This window comes from Cavenderia fasciculata (assembly GCF_000203815.1).
Source record: "Cavenderia fasciculata unplaced genomic scaffold Scf_ET2XIPL01COFD4-5, whole genome shotgun sequence".
Classification (NCBI taxonomy): Eukaryota; Evosea; class Eumycetozoa; order Acytosteliales; family Cavenderiaceae; genus Cavenderia; species Cavenderia fasciculata.
The window spans coordinates 1,968,922-1,992,911 of record NW_004457695.1 but is presented as its reverse complement, the minus strand read 5'-3'; the positions used below and the strand labels follow the sequence as shown (position 1 = coordinate 1,992,911).

Below are 23,990 nucleotides of genomic sequence, written 5' to 3'. Positions count from 1 at the left end.
CCAAATCTCGTTTCTTCATTGATGTACTATACTATATTATTTGGATTCATAGATTTATTTATTATGATTAAATTTTAACAATATTTAGAACATGTTGATTCCTTGTGCTATTTAAATTCTTTGTTGATTGTTTGAACATTTAATTTCCCACTGGTGGGGTGGAAGGGTGGGGTCTTGATTCTTTACCAAGACTGTATAGGTTTGGTAATCATCTGAATAGAAGATATACCAAACATGGTCGTGCATAGAAGATACTTGGAGTGATTTCTTGGGGTGTCTAAAGTCAACTACAACCCAATCAAGACCAACATTGTAGTAGGCACCTTGGTCCTTGTACTTTGGGTTTTTTTCTGGTGCCAAAAACCTATCTCTGTGTCTTTTGACATTTTCACCCTCAGATGTGAATTCTATGGCCCATTGATACTTTCCATTTACAAATAAATCCACGCAACCAGCTATCTTACCCTTTCCATACGAAGGGAGAACAAAACAACTCATAAAAGATGAGGCAGAATAGTAAAACTCCATGTACCAGGCAGATTCGTTGAGAAACCCATCACTAGAAGGATTAATAAGTTACTTTGGACTGGAGCTAAATTGAAATTAATAAAAAAAAATACTTTCGGTCCAATGGTTGAATGTTGTAACACCCATGGTCTCATTCGGGATATAGTGTGATGGAGAAGGTCTGCTAAATTTTTTGGTTTGTACATTGTTCTTAATTCTTTTGGAGACTCCAAACACTGCATAATATAGTAGGTTTTGCAAACAGGGGAGCTAAATTGGACCTCGTATTTGTCCCTGTCCGTTCCGTCTTCTTTAAAAATGTCAATTCTATCATCTCTAACGACTAATATGACATTCTTGACTGCTTTGATAAGCGATGCTCTATCTTTTGGTGTTGACATTTCCACATCGAAATTGGCGCTATTTTCATTTACCATATTTACTACCAAGACTTGAATAAATTCCATATCTGTGGCATCTAAAGAGCCAAGGTCTGTATATGATCTAGTCATTGATTGAAAATCGCGATAAAAGTTGCTAGATGAAATGTAACATGTTCTGGTACTGTGCAATGATCTTTTTGATGAAAAAATAGGTTGCCCCTATATGACCATGTGTCCAATTCCAGATCAAGTCTTGAATTTCAAGAGAAATTTGATATTTTGATTTTGAAAACACCAGTTCCAACTCTTTTGCATCGAAATTTAAAAATTCAATACCAAGTGATTCAAGGTCTCTAATAGGAGTACCGGCTCCCTGGACTCTATCGTAACCATATGCACCAACAAATAATATATGAAGAAAATGTGGCATGTTGTTCAATATGAATTTTAACATTGTCCAAATAGGATATTGAAAATGACTATTGTCATAAGATAATTGACATTCGTCAATGATGATCAATACGGGTTGCTCTCTCGAAGCGACAATCAACCCATTGAGAGTTTCTCCTGTGAAATAGGTCCAAAATGAATCGAATTCAGTCATTCCATTCAATGACTTTGGTCCTGTCCATGACATGCTAACTCTTCTTACAACCATTTTTTCATAAGTTTGTTGGGCACGGTGTTCTAACAGTTGGCAAAAAGATGTTTTTCCTGACTCTGGAGGACATCGAATAACCATCACTTTGTGTTTCTTGAGGTCGCTCATCAGTATGTCCAATTTCTGATTTCTATCAACAACTGAATAATCTCCCAAATGAATTCCTTCACCTCTTCTAGATGAATGATCAGTATTTGCTTCTCTGATGAAGGTGTGTGGGAGAGCCTCAAGGTATCTAGTAGGTTGTTCAAGTGATGGACTCATACCAGTTGGGTACATTAGAATAGCAGGAGCAGTATTAGAAGATTCTATTATAAAGACAAGGGTGAGGATTTTTTTTTTTTGGTCGTTTTAAATAACATACCTTTTTTCAAAAGAGTTAGAATATCATATAAATCGATTCCAAAATCCTCTAATTTCGACATGAATGATTCTTTGGACATAAGAACAAGTTGGGAACCTTCACACAAAATTTTGGTGAATCCCTCTTTGTATTTCGAATCATTTGCTGCTGGTCTCTTTTTCTTGAAATCTTCGAACCAATCTGATGTTTGAACAATGGTCCAATATTTTGGAGCTGAGTAAAGAAGTATAAAAAATAAATTACTATTATTTACATCACAAGAGAAGAATGAGAACTTACCAGTATTTTGAAATGTTTGTTTGGGGTGTGACATATTAAAAAAGTAATGAATTATAATATCTATTGTAATTGAAGATTAAAGTAGTGGATACACAATGAGAAAGAATTAAATAGAATAGTTGAATAAAGTACAATTTAAAAGGGGAATATATAAAAACAAAGAATAACTCTTGTTTGTAAACTAATAAGGGTTATCGTCAATCTTTTTTAAGTTTCTCTATTGAATATAAAATATTATATATCAAGAAGTAGAACTAAAACTATGATCTTTAAGTATGGGTGAAGGAAGGAATAGAATAAATTCTTTTTTTTTTTTAAAAAATACTATTCAAAAAAAATAAATAATTTACACCCACAAAAGATAGTGGGTGTTAATCACGAATTAAGTTTAAAAAATAGAATTGAAAGATAAACAATTATAGAGATACCAATTATGGTATTTTTGTAGTAAATGTTCAATGATGGCTGACATCAGAGATCGGATTTAGCATTGTTCTACCTATCTTTCATTGTCATGCCACAGGAGCATGCACACTGAACCAATATTCTCTAAGATTCTCAGATGAACCTGTAATTAAACCTTCTTTCACAATTGAACTCAAACAACAATATATTCACCCTTAAAAGGTTCTGTAATTTATATATGTACACAAGTGGATGTGGTATCAGAGTGCCAATCAATTTTCAAACCTAGTTTCATTTGTTGTTGTTGGGGTAATCTATGGACTGATATTTTGGTTTACCTCACCTTGCGAAGATCCTATCACACAATGATTGCTTTCCATGAATTGAACCGAGTTTCGATCGATTGATAAACAAAAAGCAGATAAATATATTGCATGAGACACTGGAAATAAATAAAGTAGATATAATTAGAAGTCGAAAGTGTTAAACATTTACAATTTGGTACTTTAATCATCCTTCCATCATAATTGAACTCAAACAATATATTGACCGCTTAGAAGGGGGGTACTGCCGTCATAGATTCGAGTAATTTGAATTTTATTTGATAGTGTTTTGGAATTTGATTGAATAGGTATGATTGATTGCTTGCTGGAATGGGTGTTTGAGGTGATTGATTGCGATGGAGAATTGAATTCTTTGGTATAATTGTTTCGGGAGTGCATTGGTGAATCGATGGGGGGGCTGGCGATGTTGTGTTTCTATTTAAATTGGTGTCGTGCATGTTTGCCTTGTATATTTCTATGTGGTTGATTAAAAAAATTGACTTGGTCCATTATTTTATAGAACTTCAAACCAATTGTTATTGTTGTGTTCAATTCAAAGTTATTGTTTGTTTTAATTATTGTTGTTATCGTTATTATTGTTGTTTGTCAAACCAAATCCTTTTTATACTTTTGTTCTTATTGTTGTTTCTCTTAGGTTAGAAATTTAATACCCATTTTATGGGCATCGGATCGTTTCATTTGAACAGGATGGGAAGGAAGTGGAGGGACAAACTCATCTTCATCATCATCATCATCGTCGTCTATAATATTATGAAAATTACTACTATGGAAATGGTAAGAGCCGCTACTCATACCACTTCCTGCAGCTGTTGTTGGTGCTGGTGCCTGATGTAATATTTGTGGTTGATTTGATGATGATGATTGATGATGTGATGGTTGAATCATCTCAACTCCATAATTATTATTATTATTATTATTCCTATTATTATTATTAATTAATCTACCATTATTATTATTATTATTTAAATTTGTTACAATTGGTAGAGTATGTTGATGATTATTATGATTATTATTATTATGATGATGATGATGATTCGTAGTTGTTGTTGTTGTAGAAGATGATGGACCATCATGTAGATTATTTATAGTAGGAATATTATTACCACTATTATTCAATCTATTATTTGATGGTTTTCTTTCTTCATTATTGTTACTTGAGGTACTGTTGTTATTATTATTATTATTAATATCATTAGAGTTATTATTATTATTATTATTTTGATTTTGACTCTTTTTCTTTTTGTACTCTTGTAAACCACATGCATTGCAAAGATTCTCTCCATTGGGTCCACGTCTCCATTCGGGTGTTTGCCCTCGGTGACACATGGCACATTCTGGAATACGGGGGATTGGCGGTCTCCCCCTTTTTTTCTTTTCGGCTGGCGGTGTTGGCATTTCGGGTGGGGGTGGCGATCCTGGATGAGGATGGCTCTGCCAAGTATGTAACGAGTGGATGGTGCCAACCGACGGCGATGGAGGAGGTGAACTAATTCTACTACTACCTCCACTACCACTATTTATATTGATGTTGTTGTTATTATTGTTGTTTGGAATAGGACTCATCACCATGGGATTAGTAGTGGTCGATGTTGATGTTGATGAAGAAGATCCTCTTGCTGGAGGTAAAAAATGTGATACCTCGTCATCGTTGTCTTCTTCATTACTAATCAATGTTTGGTGATGTTGATACTGTTGTTGTTGTTGTTGATGAGGATGGTGTTGATGCGGATGTGCATATTGATTTTGATAATGATTCATTTTTCCAAAAGATTCCTTATCGTTTTGAAAATGTTTTCCATTGTTTGTCATAGTAGTACTACTATTACTACTACTACTACTGCTATTTCCTCTAGGGTGATCATTTGATGGGTCGATTGAGGGAAGTTGGAATTTTTGGGGTGGCGATGATATGGTGGCATGTTGCCGATACTGACGCCCATGTCCATGGAGGTGTTGTTGTTGAGATGATGATGTTGCCTTATCATTGAAAGGATGGGTAGGAAGTGGTGGGGAGGGAGAAAGTGATCGGTTTGTCCCATGGTGAGTGGGATGATGTAAATAAGGATGTGAGGATGTCGAAAATTTCCCACTATTATTATTATTATTATTATTATTATTATTGCTATTACTACTACTACTATTACTACTATTACTATTGGAAATGGGAGGAATAGATTGTTGGTCAAGGATTTGATTGGTCATCATTGATGGTGAAGGCATATAGGATGGAGTAGATGATGTGGACGATGGGGTGGGTGAGCTTGCAGATGATGACGGGGACATTGACGGGATGCTGTGTTTTGGCATGGGTGCAATGGGAGCATAGGTCGATGTGTTGGGAGAAGACCCGCGACCCATCGGAATCTGGTTGCCGCCGGCTGTCGAGGAGGTGGAAGAGCCCGGCTGCTGCTGTTGCTGCTGCTGATTGGAACTGCTGCCCGCGAGGATAGACAATGATTGTTTTTTAGATGCCGTTGTTAATATTGGTGTCGAAGTTGGCGAAGTAGGGGTTGGTGATGAATTGGTCAAATGATGGTAACTAGATAATAATAATAGTTGAGTTGGTATTGTATTAGTAAGTTGTTGAACTTTATATTTTTCTCTATTTAAAATTGTCATTCACAAAAAAAAAAAAGAAACAAAGTAAGAGACAGAGAGAAAGAAAGAAAGAGAGTTGTGTAATTACGAAATGAATATATAATTGTGGAAAATAATTTGAGAAATAAGAGGAGGAGGAGGAGTGAGGAGTGAGGAACGAAGTGAACGTGTATTTAAATATTTAGATACCAATTATGTTAAAAAAAAAACAAGCAAACAATGGTTAGATTCAATCGATTGATTTGTGATGGAAATGGATGTTGTGTTTGTGGGTGGTGTGGGGATGATGTTTGTGGTTTTGATAAGGTGTTTGTTGATATTTTTAGTAATATTTGTGATTAGCAACCAGTACGAATCAAGATTTATGTAAATTGACCAGTCACAAATTAAGATGGTTGTTTTCTTGCCATATATGTAGAGAGTGCAAAGGAAAAAAAATATTAAGAAAAACTTGGAAAAATTTAAAAATTGATTGTGTTGTTTGAAATGAATGAATGGTAAGATGTTGTGATCACAAAAAGGAGGGAGTGAGGATAGATGAAAAGATGGAGAAAAATAATATAATATTATTATTGTTTGACAAGATTGATTTTCGATTGCCATCGCAAATTTAAATCAATTGCGCGACATTTGATAATTGACAAAAAACCAAGCTACATAACGTGTTTCTGACTTTCGAAACACATAATAATAATAATATTCGATAATATTTGATAATAATTGATAATATACATACTCCATCATTGTGTTAATTTGGCGATTTTAGTTTTGTTGATTGTAGTTTGTTGATTTCCTTCCAGTTTTTTTTTTTTTTGTATTGGTGGATATGATATGTGGATGTGATGTCGATTTTTTTTGAGACGATGTAGTTTTATGATGATGTCGCTGCAGCTGCTGTCTTGTTTGGTTGCTTTAAAGTTGAGATGGTGGGCGGGTAAATAAATAATGTGCGACCTGGTGAGGAGGATGGTTGATTGATCGATCCAATGAGGGAGGAGGTTTGATGGTTGATGGTTGATGGTTGGAAGGATTGAGGAGGGTAGAGATGCTGCAAATAGCCAGCACTGGTTTAGAGTTGGTTTGCTGCGAGTGTGGTGGGTGTACCGTTTTTCTCTTTCTGTCTCTCTCTCTCTTTATCGATTCGAATTTAATCTTTTTCTACGGATTTGGCAAGAAGAGAAGCAAGCGTAAGATTGATGATGATGATTCAAATACGATTCCGATCGACTGTCAACTTTTGATACGATTAAATAGTATCTCTCTCTTTTCCTAAGATGGTGGGAGGTGGTAATGGTAGGGTAGTGGTTGTGAGAGATGAGATTGGTTGTTTGTTTGTAAGGGAAATAAATAATCGAAGTTTATAATATATATATATAGAGGGATAGGATATTAGTATGATTGATGGATGAATGAATTGGATCAAGATGGAAATGAGGATGGATGGATTGATGGACTGATGGATGAGGAGGATGAAGATGAAGGGTGGGGAGGTGTGAGGTAGCTAGGTGAAGTGAAGGAAATAGTAATTTAAAAGTGTATATCTCATCTGAAAATGATAATTTTCACAACAACAACAACAACAACAACAGCAAATGTAATGATTGGTAATAATAATAATAATGATAATAATGATAATAATAATAATAATATTATTGATGGTTTTTTGGTGTTGTTGTTGAGTTTGCCCAAACTCCACCAAATATATATATATATTGGGATTAATATTTGTTGTTGTTGTTGTTGGTGGGGTTGATGTTATTATTATTGATCTCTATCTCTTGCAAGGTGGTTTTTGTTGGAATTGTAGCTACTGTTGTTGGCTACTGCTGCTGGTACTGGCTGCTGTTATAGTAGGAGTAGTAGTAGTAGTAGAGTAGTGGTAGAGTGTGTTCATAAATTCTCCTCCTCTTTCGAGAGAGCACCAACAACATACATAGAAGATAGATAAAGAGATGGATGGATGCTGATGATGATAATGATGTGATGGTTGCTATCTTATCGATGTTGTTATTATCGTTGTTGCTATCGCTGTGTGTGAGTTGGTGGTGCTGGTGCTGGTGGTATTGGTGGATAGGATTGAAAAGGAAAGGAAGCAGCTGCTGTATATTATAATATATTATAGTAGTAGTATTGACAATCCAATCATTAATTAAATTGATGTCAGCAGCTGGCCAATAAAGTAGTAATGTATTAAAATAAAAGGATGCTCCTAATCTTACCTCACAGAGTGATCGCCACCTACCTAGGTTGCAGTTGGTAGTAGGTGTATATGAGTGAGTGTGTATGTGGGAGGTAGCTACTGAAATGATAGCAATAAAGAGATCCAAAGAGTGAATTGAAGGTGTTGCTTCTTCTCCTTCTCCTTCTTTTAATTCTTTTTTTAATCTTCTGCTAGATATATGTTGTGGTGTAGGTTGTAAAGAAAGGAATGGTATTGGTTGGTTGAACCTTGGTTGGTTGAATATTAAATTGATGATGATTATGGAGAGTGAGGTGATTTATTATTGGTTGGTTATAGTTGGTTGATTGATTGATTGATTGATTGTCAACAACAACAACAAACACAAACAATATAGTATTTAAAGTTGGTTGCAACCAGAGGAGGAGAAGGAGGAGGATGAGGAGGATGAGTGAATGTAGAAGATAGAGTTGGTGGGAGGGGTAAGAAAGAGAGAGAGAGAGAGAGAAAAGATGTAGCTGAGAGTATATCTATCTCTCACACCAATTCATACTATCCGTTCCACCTTTGTTGATAGAGTATGACCCATGCGTTCATTGATTGCCATGGCAAGTAGCTCTCTCTCTCTTGAAACGATGGTTAGTGGCAGCAGCAGCAGCAGCATCACTAGCAGCCAGCCAGAGTAGTAGTTTGAGGCTGGTACCAGATTAGGATGGTTACTCTAATTGTTAGATGGGGAACCACCATTCCCACTCTTTAGTATGCATCTGCACCATATGTCTCTTTGTTGTTGTTGTTTGAAGTATTTGTTGCTATTTTTGAAATAAGAGTGGGTACATGTAACCACCACTATCAACACATTATTATCTTTTTTTTTTGTGTGTGTTGTGTGTTTGTTTGTGTGTTGTGTGGAATAATAAAGATGGCTACACACGAGATCGAATTGAATTCTTTTTTTTTTTTATCAAACACACAATGATCATATGGCACCCCAATCATTCAGTTCAAGTTCATTAACCCCCCAACCCCAACCTTTGTTTGTGTCAATCAACTTGCCTTTAGTTGCTTTTCTTTCGAGACATAATTTGCAACGTTGCATTGCAGGTAGCATCATAGACGTCTATGTAGGTATCGTGAAGATAACAAACAACCAATCAAGATGTGATGTATTCTTATATCTTTATCTTATCTTAATTCCTATTTTAGTCACTTGTAGATTCATTCTGAACCACCCCTCAAAACAACAACTTCAACTCAACTCCCTCCATCTATCTCCTTCATTGTCGATAATAACAGTAGCAACTGATTGATTGATTGATTGATTGATTGAACTGATTCAATTTCATTAGTCATGTTAAGAGTGCAACACCAATTGGTTTACAATACCACCAAAGTAGTTGGGAGAAGTTCTATTCCTACTTTTAGTAATCTTTACACCACCACCACTACCGCGGTGACCATCGACACAACTTTATCATCATCATCAGTACAACGACATCGCCAAACAGGATCGAGGATTGACAATTTTGGAACCATTGTACAAGTAAACTCAAAGAGAACCTATGACTGTGGTTTAACACTGAATACAAGCAGCAAAAGAGCATTTAGTAGTGGTGCTTCTACTAGCAGTTCCACTATTGCATCTCCAAACGCATCATCAACATCGACCACTTCAAATAATACAATTTCTGATCAAAAGCAGCAACAACAACAACAAACACATGCAACAACCACAAGTACTGCTTATATAGGATACAAGGATAAGAAAATATTAATCCATGGCAATGATGTTGGAGGTGTTTCTTTAGGTATGTATCAATCACTCGCTCACACTCTTACACATACATAATTGTCACCCATAACCTACATCTCCTTCTCCTCCTCACTCCCTTCTACATTCACTTGTAAAATGATGCCCCGACAATTGATATTTATAGATCATGTTTGGATAGATGGACTGATTGGACTAATTGGATTGGATTAATGAGTATTTGGCAATAAGAACGGAAAGTTCCATTTCAAACCATCCAATATTGTGTCATAACAATCTACATTTGGAATGACAAAGATTAATGTGAACATCATCAAATCCAATCAAAACCAATCTATTCCAATCTATCATCATTGTCAATCAGATTCATATATTAAATGTGAAATGGAAATTTGATGGTTAGAGTTAGGGTTAGGGGTGACTGACATGACATGACATCTTCATTAAAGATTCTAAATTTACAACAATTAATTAATTTTTTTTTTTTTTGGATAATATAGCATTATTTTTAAAGAAAAAAGGAATTTCAAGTGAATTGATTGAAACCAAACCAATTATATCATCGGCATCGTCTTCTTCGGCCATTTCATGTTACACACCAACTTTCCAGTCATTGGACAGAGGCTATTTTATTTCTTTCAGCAATGCTTCCATACTCAAAAAATACGGTGTCTTTGATAACATCCATCGAAAGGGATTCAATATCAACAACCAGTTGACGGTCAGCAGAGACGGAGACAAGTATGGATCACTCGCCTATGAAAAGTGTTCGCCAAGTGACTCTCCCATCCGCCTCCCATTCACTATGACCGAGTCGGCATTAATCGAATCGCTTCTATCCGAGTGTCTCCAAACCCCTCAATTAGGAGAAGGAACAGTTCGTATCCGTAAACAAAAGATAAGATCAATCGAACAACAACCACAACAACAACAAAATAACAACAACAAGGATGGAAAAGCATTAGTATCATTCATGGACACTGGGTCTAGGATTGGATATGATCTAGTAGTAGGTGCTGATCCATTCGATTACCACCATTCACACACTGTCAATGCCAATACACCACCCAACACAACTGTATCGCATATTAGACAATATATTTTAAACCGTGTTCCACAGACCAAGGAATCATACACCCTCTACCAATTCTCGACCATTGCTAATCGTCCACCAGTCTTCCCAGCAATGGTACTCCGTCAATTTGCCAAGGACAAGCGTATGCTTGCTTTCCCTCTTCCAAATGAACGTGTTGCCATATCCGGTGCCTTTATCAGACCACCAAACACTGCTCAAGATCCAGACAATGGAAGAAACAAGGTCTATCACACCATGTGCGATTTCGAAGATCTAGGTGCACACACTGTCGTTGCACTCCAAGACAGTGCACCTGAAAATATGAAATTAGAAAGATTTGATCCAATCAGATTAAAAGATTTTGTCTCTGGAAATATTGCTCTCATGGGTGAAGCTGCAGATAAATTCACTTTAGGTTCGATTGAAGTATGTTCAAAAATTAATCAATTAATTTAAACAAGATTTATTAATAATATTTATCTCTTTTTTATTTATTAGTCATATTCAGCAGCAATTGAAGATGCAAATGAATTGGCAGAAATATTATCAACTTCTAATCCAAATCAAATTGAACAGTCACTTGCAAGATATAATCAACAACGTCAAACTCGTCTTTCGACCATTGCAAATGCTATCCTTGAACAAGATACCTTTACATTTAAGGGTGGTTGGAAAATAACTATGCTTGGTACTTTGTATCTAAAATATTTCTTTGCTCAATTTAATCAATCAAAATTGGTTAAATAAAAAAGAAATAATTAAATAATTATTTAATATTATTAATAAGTTGAGGCAATTTATTATTTATTTATTTGATTTGTTAATTTGATAATTTTTTATAATAACATTCTACAACCATTAATTTACGGAATAGGGTAATATCCTTTTGAGTAAAATTGAGTGGTAATCCTCTTGAGCTAAGGTCAGCAAATTTACATGTGAATACACCACAATCGAATCCATTGAGTTGATGTGGAATGTCTTTGGGAATGTGCATTGTAAATTGCGATAGGTTGATGACCCCTTCTTTCTTTTTGTCGACCATTTCATCTGTCAGCCATTGTTTGAGATGACCAAGACACGTGTAATTGTCGCCACCCAAACTGTCGTAATATTCGAATCGCTTTTCCTTGAGGTTGACCACTGCCAAACACCAATGAGCACCCAAATGGATGGGCATGACGACCTTGTCCAATGAAAAAATGTCCACCTTGGAGGTCCATCGACGCACACGTTGGTACTGGTAGCCACCCTTATTGTTGGTCATGAGAGCGTAGAAAAATGTATTAAAGAAATGACATTTGAGTGTTTCATCGGGACAGTCAACCTGACGTTTCTTTAGCAACTCGAGGTAGTAATTGATGACCTCATCGTTGAGCCAACCACCTGGTTTCAATGTAATTACATCGTTACCCGTCAATTTGATGGTTTCATCAAATTCGCAAACCACCTTGTCATCGCCACGTTTTGTCGTTGAAATAATCTTAGAGTAGAGTTGTTGTTCGTCGTCGTTTAATTCACGAGCTGTTGGTTTCATACGTTTCTCCTTTTCACGACGTTCTTCGATTTGTTTAAGTATTTTATAGCTACTAGTCCCAGACATTGCTTGTAGTTTTGATAATAATTGGTTGATCTCCTCATCTCTTGTTTGTTTCTTTTCTTCTATTACCTTTGATGTAAATAATTCATTATCCCCAATACTTTCAATTTCTCTATTAATTGGTTTTAAACTAAATGAAAAAAAAGATAATTAGTAAGTATCATGATGTATTGATAAATTGTACAATTATAATTCCATACCTTGATATTAAATTTGAAGATTTGTATAGACCATTATTATTTTTATCACTGTTGGAATGTGATGATTTTGATATTGAAGAATAGGAACTTGATAAATCATCTATTGATAATGGATTATAATGACTTGATCCTATTTGTGAATTGAATCTATCAATACTTTGTTCTGGTTGTTGTTGTAAAGTTGATAGATTTGAAATTGATTTTCGAGGTGATGGTTTATATTGTGACCCATTCAATGATGTTTGATTGTTATTTAATGATGTTGATAAATAATTTTGTTGTCGTGGTGGTGGAAGTGATTTTGAAAATAAATCTTCATTTAGAGTTAAAGATTCAGTATATGATTCAACCAATTGATCTATAGATTCTTTAAATTCTTTTGATTGTTGTTCCTTTTTCTAAAAAAGAATTAAAAAGGTAAATAAATGTGATTCTTTTTCTTATGATGCAAATTTGAAATATGAACATACCAAAATATCAACAAATGATTGTCCCGATTTTGGTTTATAAACAGATGATTGTTTCATTTGATCATTTAATTCTACAGGTTGTTGTTGTGAGTCGTCATCATCACCATCATTATTATTGTTGTTGTTATTTACAGACATGGTATTTTGTTGGTAACTTTTAAATGAATTTAGTATACTTTGATCAATTGTATTTGTTGGTATTGGTAATGTTGGTTGTTGTTGTTGTTGTTGTTCTTGATGTTTATAATAATAATTATTTATACTATCACTATAGTATAAACGGTCACTTTCTCTTGTTTGTTGTTGTTGAAATTGTTGTTGGTGTTGATGATTATGATGTTGGTTATTTCTATTATTAGTATTATTATGATCAATAATAGTTGGTTTAAAGGTATTTTTGAAAATAGGTTTCTTGTTTTCTCTGTTGTGTCTTTTGTGGTGATGACGTTTAATTGGTGTAGTGTATGGATTATTATTATTATTGGTGTTGTTGTTACTCCTTGATAGTGGTGGTGATGATTGTTGTTGTTGTTGGTCGTCTTGTTGATTCTTTGAATCGAATATTAAAGGTAGGGGATTGTTTGGTAAGTAACCCGATAGTACTTTAGCAACACTACCAAGTGAAAATAGACTAGTTATTTGTTCCTTTTTATTTGTAAAGTACACTATATATAAGATAGAATATATAATAAGTAATTGGTCTATACGTATGTATATCTATTGTTTACAAACCTAAAGGATTAGATAATAAATTATTATGCAATTCAATCGGTTGATAGTAATGCTTGTTTCGCTTTCTTCGATGAGGTGAAGATTGTTGATCAACAACTTGTTCAGGTTCTATATTGTCAATTGTATCTTCACTACCGCTACTACTATATATATTAAAAGAATTCATATCAGTCAGTATGATGATCTTGAGAGAAAGAGATGTATAATATAATATACCTAAGAGATTTTCGTTTTAAGATTGGTAGATCTGGGTTTCTTGCAGGAGAGTTATTAGAGTTGTTGACAACTTGATTATTATTATTAGAAGAGGTGAAAAAGTTATTGAATAATCTTTCAAAAGTAGACATCTGTCTATCAACCAACAGTCTATGTCTCTGCAGAGTTGACCAATCTGTTAAATATATAAATCCTCTTTTTTAGTTGCTATTCTTCCTCTTCTTCTTCTTCTTCTTTAACTCTCTTGTTATTTCTCAATATATAGATATAGTCTAGTTAGTTGGTTTATATATATGTATATTAATGAAAAATAAGTAACAAGGTTGGAGTAAAAATAAAATTTGTTTGTTGATCTTGCATTCGCTTGTCAACATTTCAGGGGTTCATTCAGACGAGATGTCTTTTCTACGAAAGTTCATTAATACTTTTGTATTGTATTGATTAAAGATAGATATATTATATTATTTATCAATCAATCAATCATTATGAATACAATATTTAAATCACTACAACATACAGGATACAAGACGGGTAGTAGTTATTGTGGAAGAACGATCGTTCAAGGTACTAGTTTAATATCACCGTCGTCATATAACATAAATCATAACATCATTGGTTATAATCAGAATAATAATAATAATATATATACAACAACAAAAACAACACCATCATCATATAATAGATTAAATAATTATCAACCAATTAGTCATTTGGGTAATATCGGAAGATCATCATATTGTACGACGACGACAACTACAACTGATCAACAACAACAACAACAACAACAACAACAACAACAATATATAAGAGCAAAAGTTAAAAGTATAAAGGGTAAACCATTGATTGCATTGGTTGGTAAACCAAATGTTGGAAAGTCAACTCTATTCAATCGAATCGTAGAGTCTCAGAGACAGGCATTGGTAGAAGATATCCCGGGCACTACAAGAGACAGATACTATGGTGAAGCAATCGTGTATGGAAAGCAATTTCAAGTGGTTGATACTGGTGGTATGGTTGGTGATTCGACCACCCAACAAGACCAATTCTCACAGATGATCAAGACACAGGCTACTATTGCTATGGATGAGGCAGATGTCATTGTTTTCGTTGTAGACTATCGTACTGGTATTACACAGGTTGATCGTGACTTGGCACGTATGCTAAGAAATAGACAACAAAAAGGTCAACATGTTTTGGTGGTTGCCAACAAGGCAGACAGCCATATGATGATTGAAGGCTTTGAAACAGATATGAAAACAACTCTTACTCGTTTTGGATTAGGTGAACCTTTTCCAATGTCCTCTATCCACGGCCACGGTGTTTTGGATTTACTTGAACGTATCACAAAGTTGTTGCCAGACATGCCATTAGAGTTGGATGACCCGTCGTTGCCTGGTGCCATCAAGATATCGATTGTCGGACAACCCAACGCTGGAAAGAGCAGTTTGTTGAATAGAATCATCGAACAGGAGCGATCGATCGTGTCAGACGTGCCTGGCACTACACACGACCCCGTCGATTGCCATTTGGTGTGGCGTGACAAACACGATCTTACTCTTATCGACACTGCCGGTATCAGACGTCGTGCAACGCACAGAGTAGGCTTGGAAAAGAGTTCAGTGTTGTGGGCAATGAAGGCCATTGAGCGATCGCACGTTGTTCTCTTTGTCATTGACTCTACCGTCGGGCTCACCGAGCAAGACCTTAAAATAGCCGGTTTCATCACCGAACAAAACAAAAGTGTCATCATCCTGGTCAACAAATGGGACCTCTACACCAAAAACAAACGCACAGCTCAAAAGGAAAGAGATCAAGCCTATTTCCATCAATACCAAGATAGATTTAATTTCCTTGATGATATTATAAAAGATAAAAAGGATAGAAATGGAAAGGATAATAATAATAGTAACAGTAATAATACAGTCACTCAACAAAAACAATCAAAAAGACAACAAAAGAAAATGGAAAAAGAAAAAGAACAAGAAAATGAAAAGGAAGAAGATGAAGAAGATGAAGACGACAATGAAGATGACGATGATGAAGAACCTAAACAATTAAATAGAAAGAAAGAAGAATTGATTCAAATGAAATCATCAGATTTCTCATTTGATGGTGACTTTTGGCCACAGAATGAAAAGGAGGCATTTGAATCAAAACAAATTAAAGATATCGATAGCGCAATTGAAAATGAATTTAAACAAATGGAAGAATTGGATCAACAAGAAAAGGATGATCAAGATGTAGAAGATGAACAAGATGAAGAGGATGACGATGAAAAGGAGGAAGACGAAGATAAAGAAAATGCAAAAAGAGAAAAAGAGTTTATAAAGTCGTATTGGAAATACATGAAGCGAGTGGAACAAGCAGAAAATGAAGGAAAACAATCGAGACCACCTCCACCAGACGTAGAATTACCAAAACTTTCAAAACTACAAAAGGAATATGAAGATGAATTAAGAAAGAAATTAACATTCCTGGATCATGTTCCAGTCATCTTTACATCTGCAACCACTGGTTTCTGTGTACCAACTTCTTTAGATTTGGCTATTAAAGTATTTTTTGAAAGAGAAAAAAGGTAATTTTAAATTAAATCAAAGTATTATAATTCCTATTTATTTATTTTTTATTTATTTTTATTTAGATTAAAAGTTGGAGAATTATTAAGTATTATTAAACAAGCAACATTTAAACATATATTACCAAAACGTGGTAAAAAGAGTTTAAAGATGAAGTTTGCAATGCAAACTAGAGGGTATCCTCCATCGATGGTTTTCTTTGTCAATGATCCAGAACGTGTTGAAGCATCTTTTATCCGTTACCTTTTGAAAAGTATAAGAGAGGTTTATGCATATATCGGTACTCCCATTAGACTATATTTTAGAAAATCAAAGAAAAATAAAAAATATTCTGTCTATTAATTTATTTCTAAATAATAAATAACTATTATTACTATTTGTTATTAATTATTTAAATATAAATATAAATTAGAAGGAGATAATTGATGATAAATTATTTTTGGATGATTATAATTTTGAATAACAGCTTGATAATGTTCATAACTATAATCTAGGTATTTAGAGATTAAACAAAGAGATTCAAATGAACCCTTTGTCTTTTCAATCACTACATATTCTTCTATAGTAGATAAACTCTTTTTTGTTTTTGCATCTCCCATTCCTCTAATGAGTTCTTTTAATACTTGAGGGTATTTCCAACAAACATTTTTGGCATAGAGTGAATATGAACATTGATGTTGACTGTCCGTGTCATTTGGTTGAGACGATTCCTTGGCAATTGCCATCAGATATCTAAATAATTCCAAGTCGCCATGATTTAGTGATGTTGATATAGCTTCTGAAATATTTAAATAGGTTGATGTTGTTGAAATTAAATTATGTTTGTTATTAAACAAATAATAGATTGCTTCTTTGGTTGATTTTGAATTGGAGATTGCATGGATTGAAAATCCTTCACTTCGGCGTTCATTTAAATATTTTAAAATGATCATGTGACCATTGAAAGATGCTCCAAACATTGCACTTGTTGTACATCCTTCAGATCTGTGTTGATCAAGGAACTTTACAATTTCAATGTGACCGTGTGTCGCAGCTCGATCCAATGCATTTTTCGTGCATCCTTCGGTTCTGTTGGCATGTAACCATGTTACAATATTGTAATGGCCGTATTGAGCAGAATCATCCATTGCCAACGTTGTACAGCCGGCAGTGGTTTGAGAGTGTAAAAATAAAACTACATCATACAACCCTTTTCCTGCTGCCAAGTCCATGGCACCTTGATCACATGAATATAGTCCCTTGCCATGTAGATACTGAATAATGTCCAATGAATCTACATAGTTGTGAGAATGTAGCTTGATACGTTCAATGATGTGGTATGGTGTCAGTTTGGCGTTCCAAGACAATACTTCAGGTTCGATCGTATCCAAATAGATTTGATAATATTTTTCTACAAAGTATTGGAGCCAGGTAATATCGTTCCACTCAAACGATTTTCTAATACGTGTCAGTATGTCTTCGTTTTCCATGGTGTCGTCTGGACGGTTGGCTTTTTTGTTGATCCATCGAATCAAATCATACCGTCTATGCAACGACAGTCCTGTAAGATGACATAGATAGTGGCTGGTAGTCAGTCTCTCTGGTTTGAGGTACCCCTGGTTGATAAAGAACTCTACGACCTCGATTGACCCCGTCTCTGAAAACACTTCGTAGAGATTAAAGGTGGTATTGATCAGCTCGTCTCGAAACAGCTTGTCGAGATGGACCACCATATCCAACCGTCCGTACCTCGCCGCATTCCTAAACAGTACATGGTGGTAGGCATAGAAAGCATCGGGATGTTTGTCAAGGATGAACTTGAATATGTCAAAGCAGTCGTATCGAGCAGCCAAATTGGCCCCGTCTCTAACCTGCGACTTTGAAAAGTGCATTTCAGTGTAGAGGTATTCGAGAATGTGAAAGTGCTTGTTTTGGATGGCGTATTGATCGGCCAAGGCATAGTTGAACCGAGAGCGATGAAGGAATTTGACAATGTCAAGATTACCTGTTTTACAGCATTCGTCCAACATGTAAAAGGTTCGGTTGATTAGAGTGAGAGAGTATGACCGCTTGTTGATTGCATTTGCATCAATCTCTAGACGTGTCGGTGTGGTCACTGCCAACTCCCAAAATTGCATGAATCTTTCCCAGCTAGTGTTGTAAGCAAAGAACTTGACATCAAAGTCACCGATACAATACAACGACGGATCATTCATCTTGATTTCATAGTAGCTATCTAATCTTTTCTCTATCAAATATCCAAATGTAACATCTCTAAGGTTACGTATAGTAGGTAACAACTTGATTTGATGTATCTCTTTTACATTTTGAAAGATTTGGTATCTTATAAAAGATGATTGTAACAATGCTTTGAAAATGTTTGGTTTCTTTTCTCTTTTATCCTCTTTTTGTTGTTGTTGTGATATTTGCATATGAAGAGAGAGAGAGAGATAGGAGATAAATGTAATTATTATTATTATTATTATTATAAGTTTATTTATTTTTGAGTGAACAACTAGTCTCAGAGCGCTATTTGAAAATTACTCACTAATTTGAGCCTTTATTTCAAAATGAGGAGAAAAAATTGAAAATTTTTACAAAAGAGATTTGAAAAAAAAAGAGAGTTAGTATGACTCAAAAAATGAATATTTAATAAATATAATCATACCTTTAAGAGCCCAAATTGTGTTGATGCCTCGGTTTTTACCCTGGCAATTAATTTGACTTTCCATATCTTGACGGACGGTGACCATTTTTCCAAACTTTAAAAATACCAAGTAGCAGCATATTACGTGCTGCATTAACATCCCGGTTGAAACTTTTTCCACAACCAGTGCACAAAACACGTTTCCAGGACACAGCCATTCTGTGCTTGTTGTGTAGGGACTTACTTGCTTTTCTAATCTCTGGACCATATTTATTCTGTCCGTGTCGATAGTCGAACTTTTTTGTTGATGACGAAGACGATTGGGTCGAGGCAACTTTTTGAGAGTCCTGACGCGATTCAGTCTCCGAACCGGCAACATCTGACGGTGTCACCTTCCTTGTTCGACATTGACCTGCCACATTCAAAAGATTGTGTGATTGGAGATTCTTGTCCAAATCATCGATGGATTTGAGGAACCCCAACGACTCTTTGTATTCTTTTGAATGGGTGTCTTGCTTGACGAGTGCTAAACGATGCCGGTGGTCACTGCATCGAAGGAAACTATTACCTTTAGCAGCGGATTGACATGCTTCGCTGATAGGTGAGCACTGGTGGAGATTGGTCGGTTGGCCTCCATCCTTTTCTTTACCAAGCTTGAGATGGCATTTCTCCAGATGAAAATCATCCTTTGGATCCTCATGAGGTTCGTTGAGGTCATGATGGATCAAGTTTTCCTCCTCTTGGTGGAAAAAACAATCAAAATGTTGCTAAAAAGTTTAAAGAGAATTAATAAATTTAATTAAATGTTTAAATAAAATGATAATTTTAAGAAACTTACTCTTGACGTGTTGTATTCATTAATATAGACAACGGAATATTGTTTGGACTTTAACTTGTTGGCAACAGTCTTGGCTGCAAATGTTGTTACCTTGCCACGAGTGTTGTGTCCAAATTTGGCATTTCCAAAAACTATTTTAAAAAAAAAAAGGAAAAGGAAAAAAGGAAAAAAAAATACATATTAATATATATACACTTTTTAATACATTAATATTCTTTTTGAAAATGATTTATAAATACATACATATGATTGTATTGTCTTGAATGTACTGATTCCTTTCAGAATCGTTCATACTTGCATACTTGGTTGGGAAATGATCTTTAAAGAGATCAAGAATGTAGTTGTCAAATTGTTGGTAAAACTCTTTGTTCAACTTTTGCTTTTTGAAAGCAAAGTTCCTCTTCCAAGATAGTACGATTGGATCATTGATGGCTTCGAAATAGATATCGAAATAATCACAATACTTTTCATAATAGTCCAGCCTAGATTGGAATGTTTGAGGGTTAAGGACATTGACTATATATAAATATATAAATAAAAAAATAATGAATTAATAATTATTTAATTATTAAAATAAAACAAACAAATATTATAAAATGTATACATACACTTGAGAGATGGTAAACAGGATTCAAAACTTTTGATTGCCTTTCCCATATGACAAGAGATTTTCTCTAAAAGAAACTTGGTGTTTCTTTTAACCATAAGAGTATCCATTCTCATGTCCAGAACCTTGTCATCGTGATTGTTAACGACAGTAATTGAGCACGTGTTGGGATCGATACCAATGGCAATGACATCCTTCAAAGACTTTCCAGCAAATTCTTTCTCCATTGCAACTTGCTTGTTGTACAGCTTGTTGGGTTTGTTCCCAGGCTTGTACTTGATTGTTCTAAAAGTCACGGTGGCTGATGCACCATTGGTGGTGACAGACACCTTCTTGTCGAATGTTACTGTGACATATGGTAAAGATGATGAAGAAGAAGAAGTAGATGGTGTAGTGGTAGTTGAGGTATTTTCATACTTTACTCCTTTGTTTACTATCTCTTGAAACATTTCTTCTTTCGAAAAAGGTATTGTGCCTTTTGCAAGAAGTGCTCGATTTTTATCATGAGATCCTTTTTTAAAACCATGCAATTTGTTGTGTTGTTCAATTGCATTCTTTGCCTTTTCTCCAGTTTGCAAAGTAGCAGCTACCCTTGCCACATCTTCATTACCTTTATATTTCTTTAATGCCTAAAGAAAGAAAATTAGTAATTGAAATAATAATTTGTGAATGTAATAAATATTGAAATACTTACGCTTGCAAATCTATTGTCATTGTTTGTTTTCCTCCTTTCCTCATCCTTTTGTTTTTCAACATCAGTGGGAGGTGTGGCCGGAAGATACACCCTCTTGGTGTTTGTGAAAAGCCTTGGATCGTATTTGTACAAGCCTGGGAAGAGAGTGGCGATGGCATAGCTTGGGTTAACCTCGTGATCTTTTTCGACATTGGCCTTTTTTAAACCCAAACATTTCAAAAGGTTTTTAGCATGTTCTCTTGTAAACATGAATTGGATATCAAATCTATTAAAATGAATAAATAATAGGAATAATAATAAAAGTTAATACATTGATTTATAATTAATAGATACATAAATATATTTAACCTACCCAAGAGAGTGTTGGTGTTCGGGTATCGCTAATCTGTTGGAGATCAGCATTTCTTTTTTCTGCCTCTATTGTGATCTTCTTCAGTTCATCCAACTCGCGGATTCGAATGCTGTCATGTTTCATTCTTTGATTGAATTTACCTTTTGGGTTGCGTGGTGAAGATGTGTTGGGTGATGAAGATGGTGAGTTTGTCAAATCATCAACTGTCAAAGATGTATTTGGGGACTTTTGCAACTTGATAGAAGCTTCTCTTCTTTCCTTTATGATAGCTTCCCTTCTTTTGTGAGCATCTTCCTTTTTCTTTTTGATAATATTTTTTCTTCTGCTCACCCGATTGTCATATTTTGCTTCCTTTTTCTTCTTCTTGTCATCTGATAAGTTGTTATATTCATCAATAACTTGTTGGTTATAACCTATAAATAAATAAATAAATAAAAAAGATTGAAAATAAATTAATATATGAATATTATATTAAATAGGTTTGTTTTTTTTTTTTTTGCTTACCACCAAGGATTTCTATGGTTTTGTAGACACCATCGGATAGATCATATGTGACAACACGGTCTGCTTTCTTTTCTTCATCTTCTTCTTCTTCACCTTCTTCATCTTCTTCACCTTCTTCATCTTCTTCACCTTCTTCATCTTCTTCACCTTCTTCTTGAACTGGTTGTTGGTCTTTCTCAGCTCTTTTTAATCTAGTGTTAGAAAAATTATAAATAGTATCACGAACCAACTTTTTAACCTTTTTAATTTCTTCTTGGTTCTTTCCAAGATCCTTTATCTTCCTATCCTTGTAGGTGTTTAATAACTGTTTTAAATGGTTATCTAGAATAAGAAGAAAAAGAAAAAGAAAAAGAAAAAGAAAAAGAAAAAGAAAAAGAAAAAGAAAAAAGAATTAATAATAGGGAAAATATAAATGATCATAAAACTATATTTATATATTTATATGACATACATGTTGAAACCATGATATTATTTTTAACGTTGATCACAATCACATTGACCCAGTTTTTTGAATTGTTACAACGGAACTGTCTCAACTTTTGAAGCATTTGTAGCATTTTGGGTCTCTTTTGCATCTCTTTTTCCAAAAATGGAGCAACATGTTTCATGAAAAAGCATCTACAAAGAAATAAATTAAAATAAAATAAATTAAATTAGTCACCAATTTAGACACTACTAACCACTACTATGGTAATTAAAATAAATTAAATCTTACAATGAGTAAATTGAATCATTGGATAGATCCTCCACGGTGTCAATACGAGGTACCGGATGTTTACCCATTGCTGAAAAAATAGCGTCTCCTCCAAGAGCAAAATATCTTATTATCCATTCAATAGAAGTTCTGTCAAATCTAAAAGTGGAGAGATTTTCTTTTAGTTGATCTAAAGAAAAAAAAAAAGAGTTAGTTTTTGATTGATTCTTTATCTTTTTTTTTCTTTTTCTTTTTCTTTTTCTTTTTCTTTTTCTTTTTCTTTTTCTTTTTCTTTTTCTTTTTCTTTTTCTTTTTCTTGACTTACTTTCAGTTAGCTTGCATTGAGTTTGAAAAAACTTAACAACAAATGGAACAGGTGTTCCATTTGACTCAAAGCACTTGTTGTTGGTGGCTATTAGATTGAGAAAGGTTGTGGTTTGATTTCCAATAAAATTGGCCAACTTTCTAATGCTCTGAATTAGTTCGTCGTTTGTTGGTACTGGTGATATTGTTGTTGTTGTTGTTGTTGTTGTTGTTGTTGTTGTTGTTGTTGTTGTTGTTGTTGTTGTTGATTGGTCATCTGTAGTGTCCATATTGTTGGACGTTGTTGACGATGACGATGACGATGACGATGACGATGACGATGATGATGATGATGATGATGATGATGATGATGATGATGATGATGATGATGATGATGATGATGATGATTGTTCATCTGTAATGTCCATAGATTTGAACGTCCAATATGATGATGATGAAGAGTTGGATTCTTTTTTCTTCTTCTTTTTCTTTTGAGTTTCATTACTCACAATTGTTGAATACTTCATTACGTATGAAGTGTATGATAATTGAGAGTCTGGTAACGATTCACCCTCTTTGAAGATGATTGATGGTCGATTGGCGTTTGGAGCCTTTGACTTTGGAACGGGCTTCTTTCCAGCAGGCTTCCCAGCCTTTGACTTTGGAACGGGCTTCTTTCCAACCAGTGGAGGAGGTGGGCCAACTGTTGGCGAGTCATCAGTTGGTGGCTCACTAAAGCTAAAAAGCTTGCGTTTAGCAGAGGATGATGTTGAAGAGTTGGATGATAAAGGTTGAGTAGAACTATCTTTTTTGGATGGTGAGTGTTTTGTTGTTACTGTCTTTCCTTCTTCTTTTTTCTTTTTAGTTATTTTTTTTGGTTTATTGGATGATTTCTTTCTACCTTTTGGTGATTGTTGAGAAGGTGGAGGAAAAAGAGGTGGTGGTTGAGATGTTTGATCACCTACCAAAGGTGAGAATTTGTTTGACATTAAAAAAGATTAAAAAAATAAAA

The 23,990-nt window shown here is 34.6% G+C and overlaps 6 protein-coding genes across 6 annotated transcripts; 2 read left to right on the top strand and 4 right to left on the bottom strand.

The window, feature by feature from the left end:
- Window positions 1–74: 74 nt before the first annotated feature.
- DFA_08395 (uncharacterized protein) lies at window positions 75–2,228 on the bottom strand (the record flags this gene model as incomplete). The annotated part of the gene is made up of 5 exons (XM_004355831.1): window positions 75–107; window positions 187–559; window positions 712–1,083; window positions 1,196–1,859; window positions 1,916–2,228. The coding sequence occupies 5 exons, from the start codon at window positions 2,226–2,228 to the stop codon at window positions 75–77; spliced, it is 1,755 nt and encodes a 584-aa protein (XP_004355884.1).
- Window positions 2,229–2,913: 685 nt separating this feature from the next.
- Window positions 2,914–6,285, bottom strand: DFA_08394 (uncharacterized protein; the record flags this gene model as incomplete). The annotated part of the gene is made up of 4 exons (XM_004355830.1): window positions 2,914–3,041; window positions 3,594–3,683; window positions 3,705–5,482; window positions 6,278–6,285. The coding sequence occupies 4 exons, from the start codon at window positions 6,283–6,285 to the stop codon at window positions 2,914–2,916; spliced, it is 2,004 nt and encodes a 667-aa protein (XP_004355883.1).
- Window positions 6,286–7,497: 1,212 nt separating this feature from the next.
- DFA_08393 (uncharacterized protein) lies at window positions 7,498–11,313 on the top strand (the record flags this gene model as incomplete). Its single annotated transcript, XM_004355829.1, has 5 exons — window positions 7,498–7,575; window positions 8,481–8,515; window positions 9,146–9,528; window positions 9,992–10,992; window positions 11,065–11,313. 5 exons carry the CDS (start codon window positions 7,498–7,500, stop codon window positions 11,311–11,313), a joined length of 1,746 nt encoding a protein of 581 aa, XP_004355882.1.
- A 73-nt stretch (window positions 11,314–11,386) lies between these two features.
- DFA_08392 (sentrin/SUMO-specific protease) lies at window positions 11,387–14,158 on the bottom strand (the record flags this gene model as incomplete). Its single annotated transcript, XM_004355828.1, has 6 exons — window positions 11,387–12,296; window positions 12,367–12,764; window positions 12,837–13,501; window positions 13,569–13,711; window positions 13,785–13,959; window positions 14,143–14,158. The coding sequence occupies 6 exons, from the start codon at window positions 14,156–14,158 to the stop codon at window positions 11,387–11,389; spliced, it is 2,307 nt and encodes a 768-aa protein (XP_004355881.1).
- A 111-nt stretch (window positions 14,159–14,269) lies between these two features.
- On the top strand, window positions 14,270–16,683 carry DFA_08391 (GTP-binding protein engA; the record flags this gene model as incomplete). The annotated part of the gene is made up of 3 exons (XM_004355827.1): window positions 14,270–16,359; window positions 16,426–16,630; window positions 16,666–16,683. The coding sequence occupies 3 exons, from the start codon at window positions 14,270–14,272 to the stop codon at window positions 16,681–16,683; spliced, it is 2,313 nt and encodes a 770-aa protein (XP_004355880.1).
- Window positions 16,684–16,743: 60 nt separating this feature from the next.
- On the bottom strand, window positions 16,744–23,967 carry DFA_08390 (uncharacterized protein; the record flags this gene model as incomplete). The annotated part of the gene is made up of 12 exons (XM_004355826.1): window positions 16,744–18,743; window positions 19,231–19,594; window positions 19,825–19,955; window positions 20,068–20,340; window positions 20,433–20,667; window positions 20,779–21,060; window positions 21,126–21,390; window positions 21,572–21,890; window positions 21,982–22,302; window positions 22,433–22,599; window positions 22,697–22,865; window positions 23,001–23,967. 12 exons carry the CDS (start codon window positions 23,965–23,967, stop codon window positions 16,744–16,746), a joined length of 5,493 nt encoding a protein of 1,830 aa, XP_004355879.1.
- Between the last annotated feature and the right edge of the window lie 23 nt (window positions 23,968–23,990).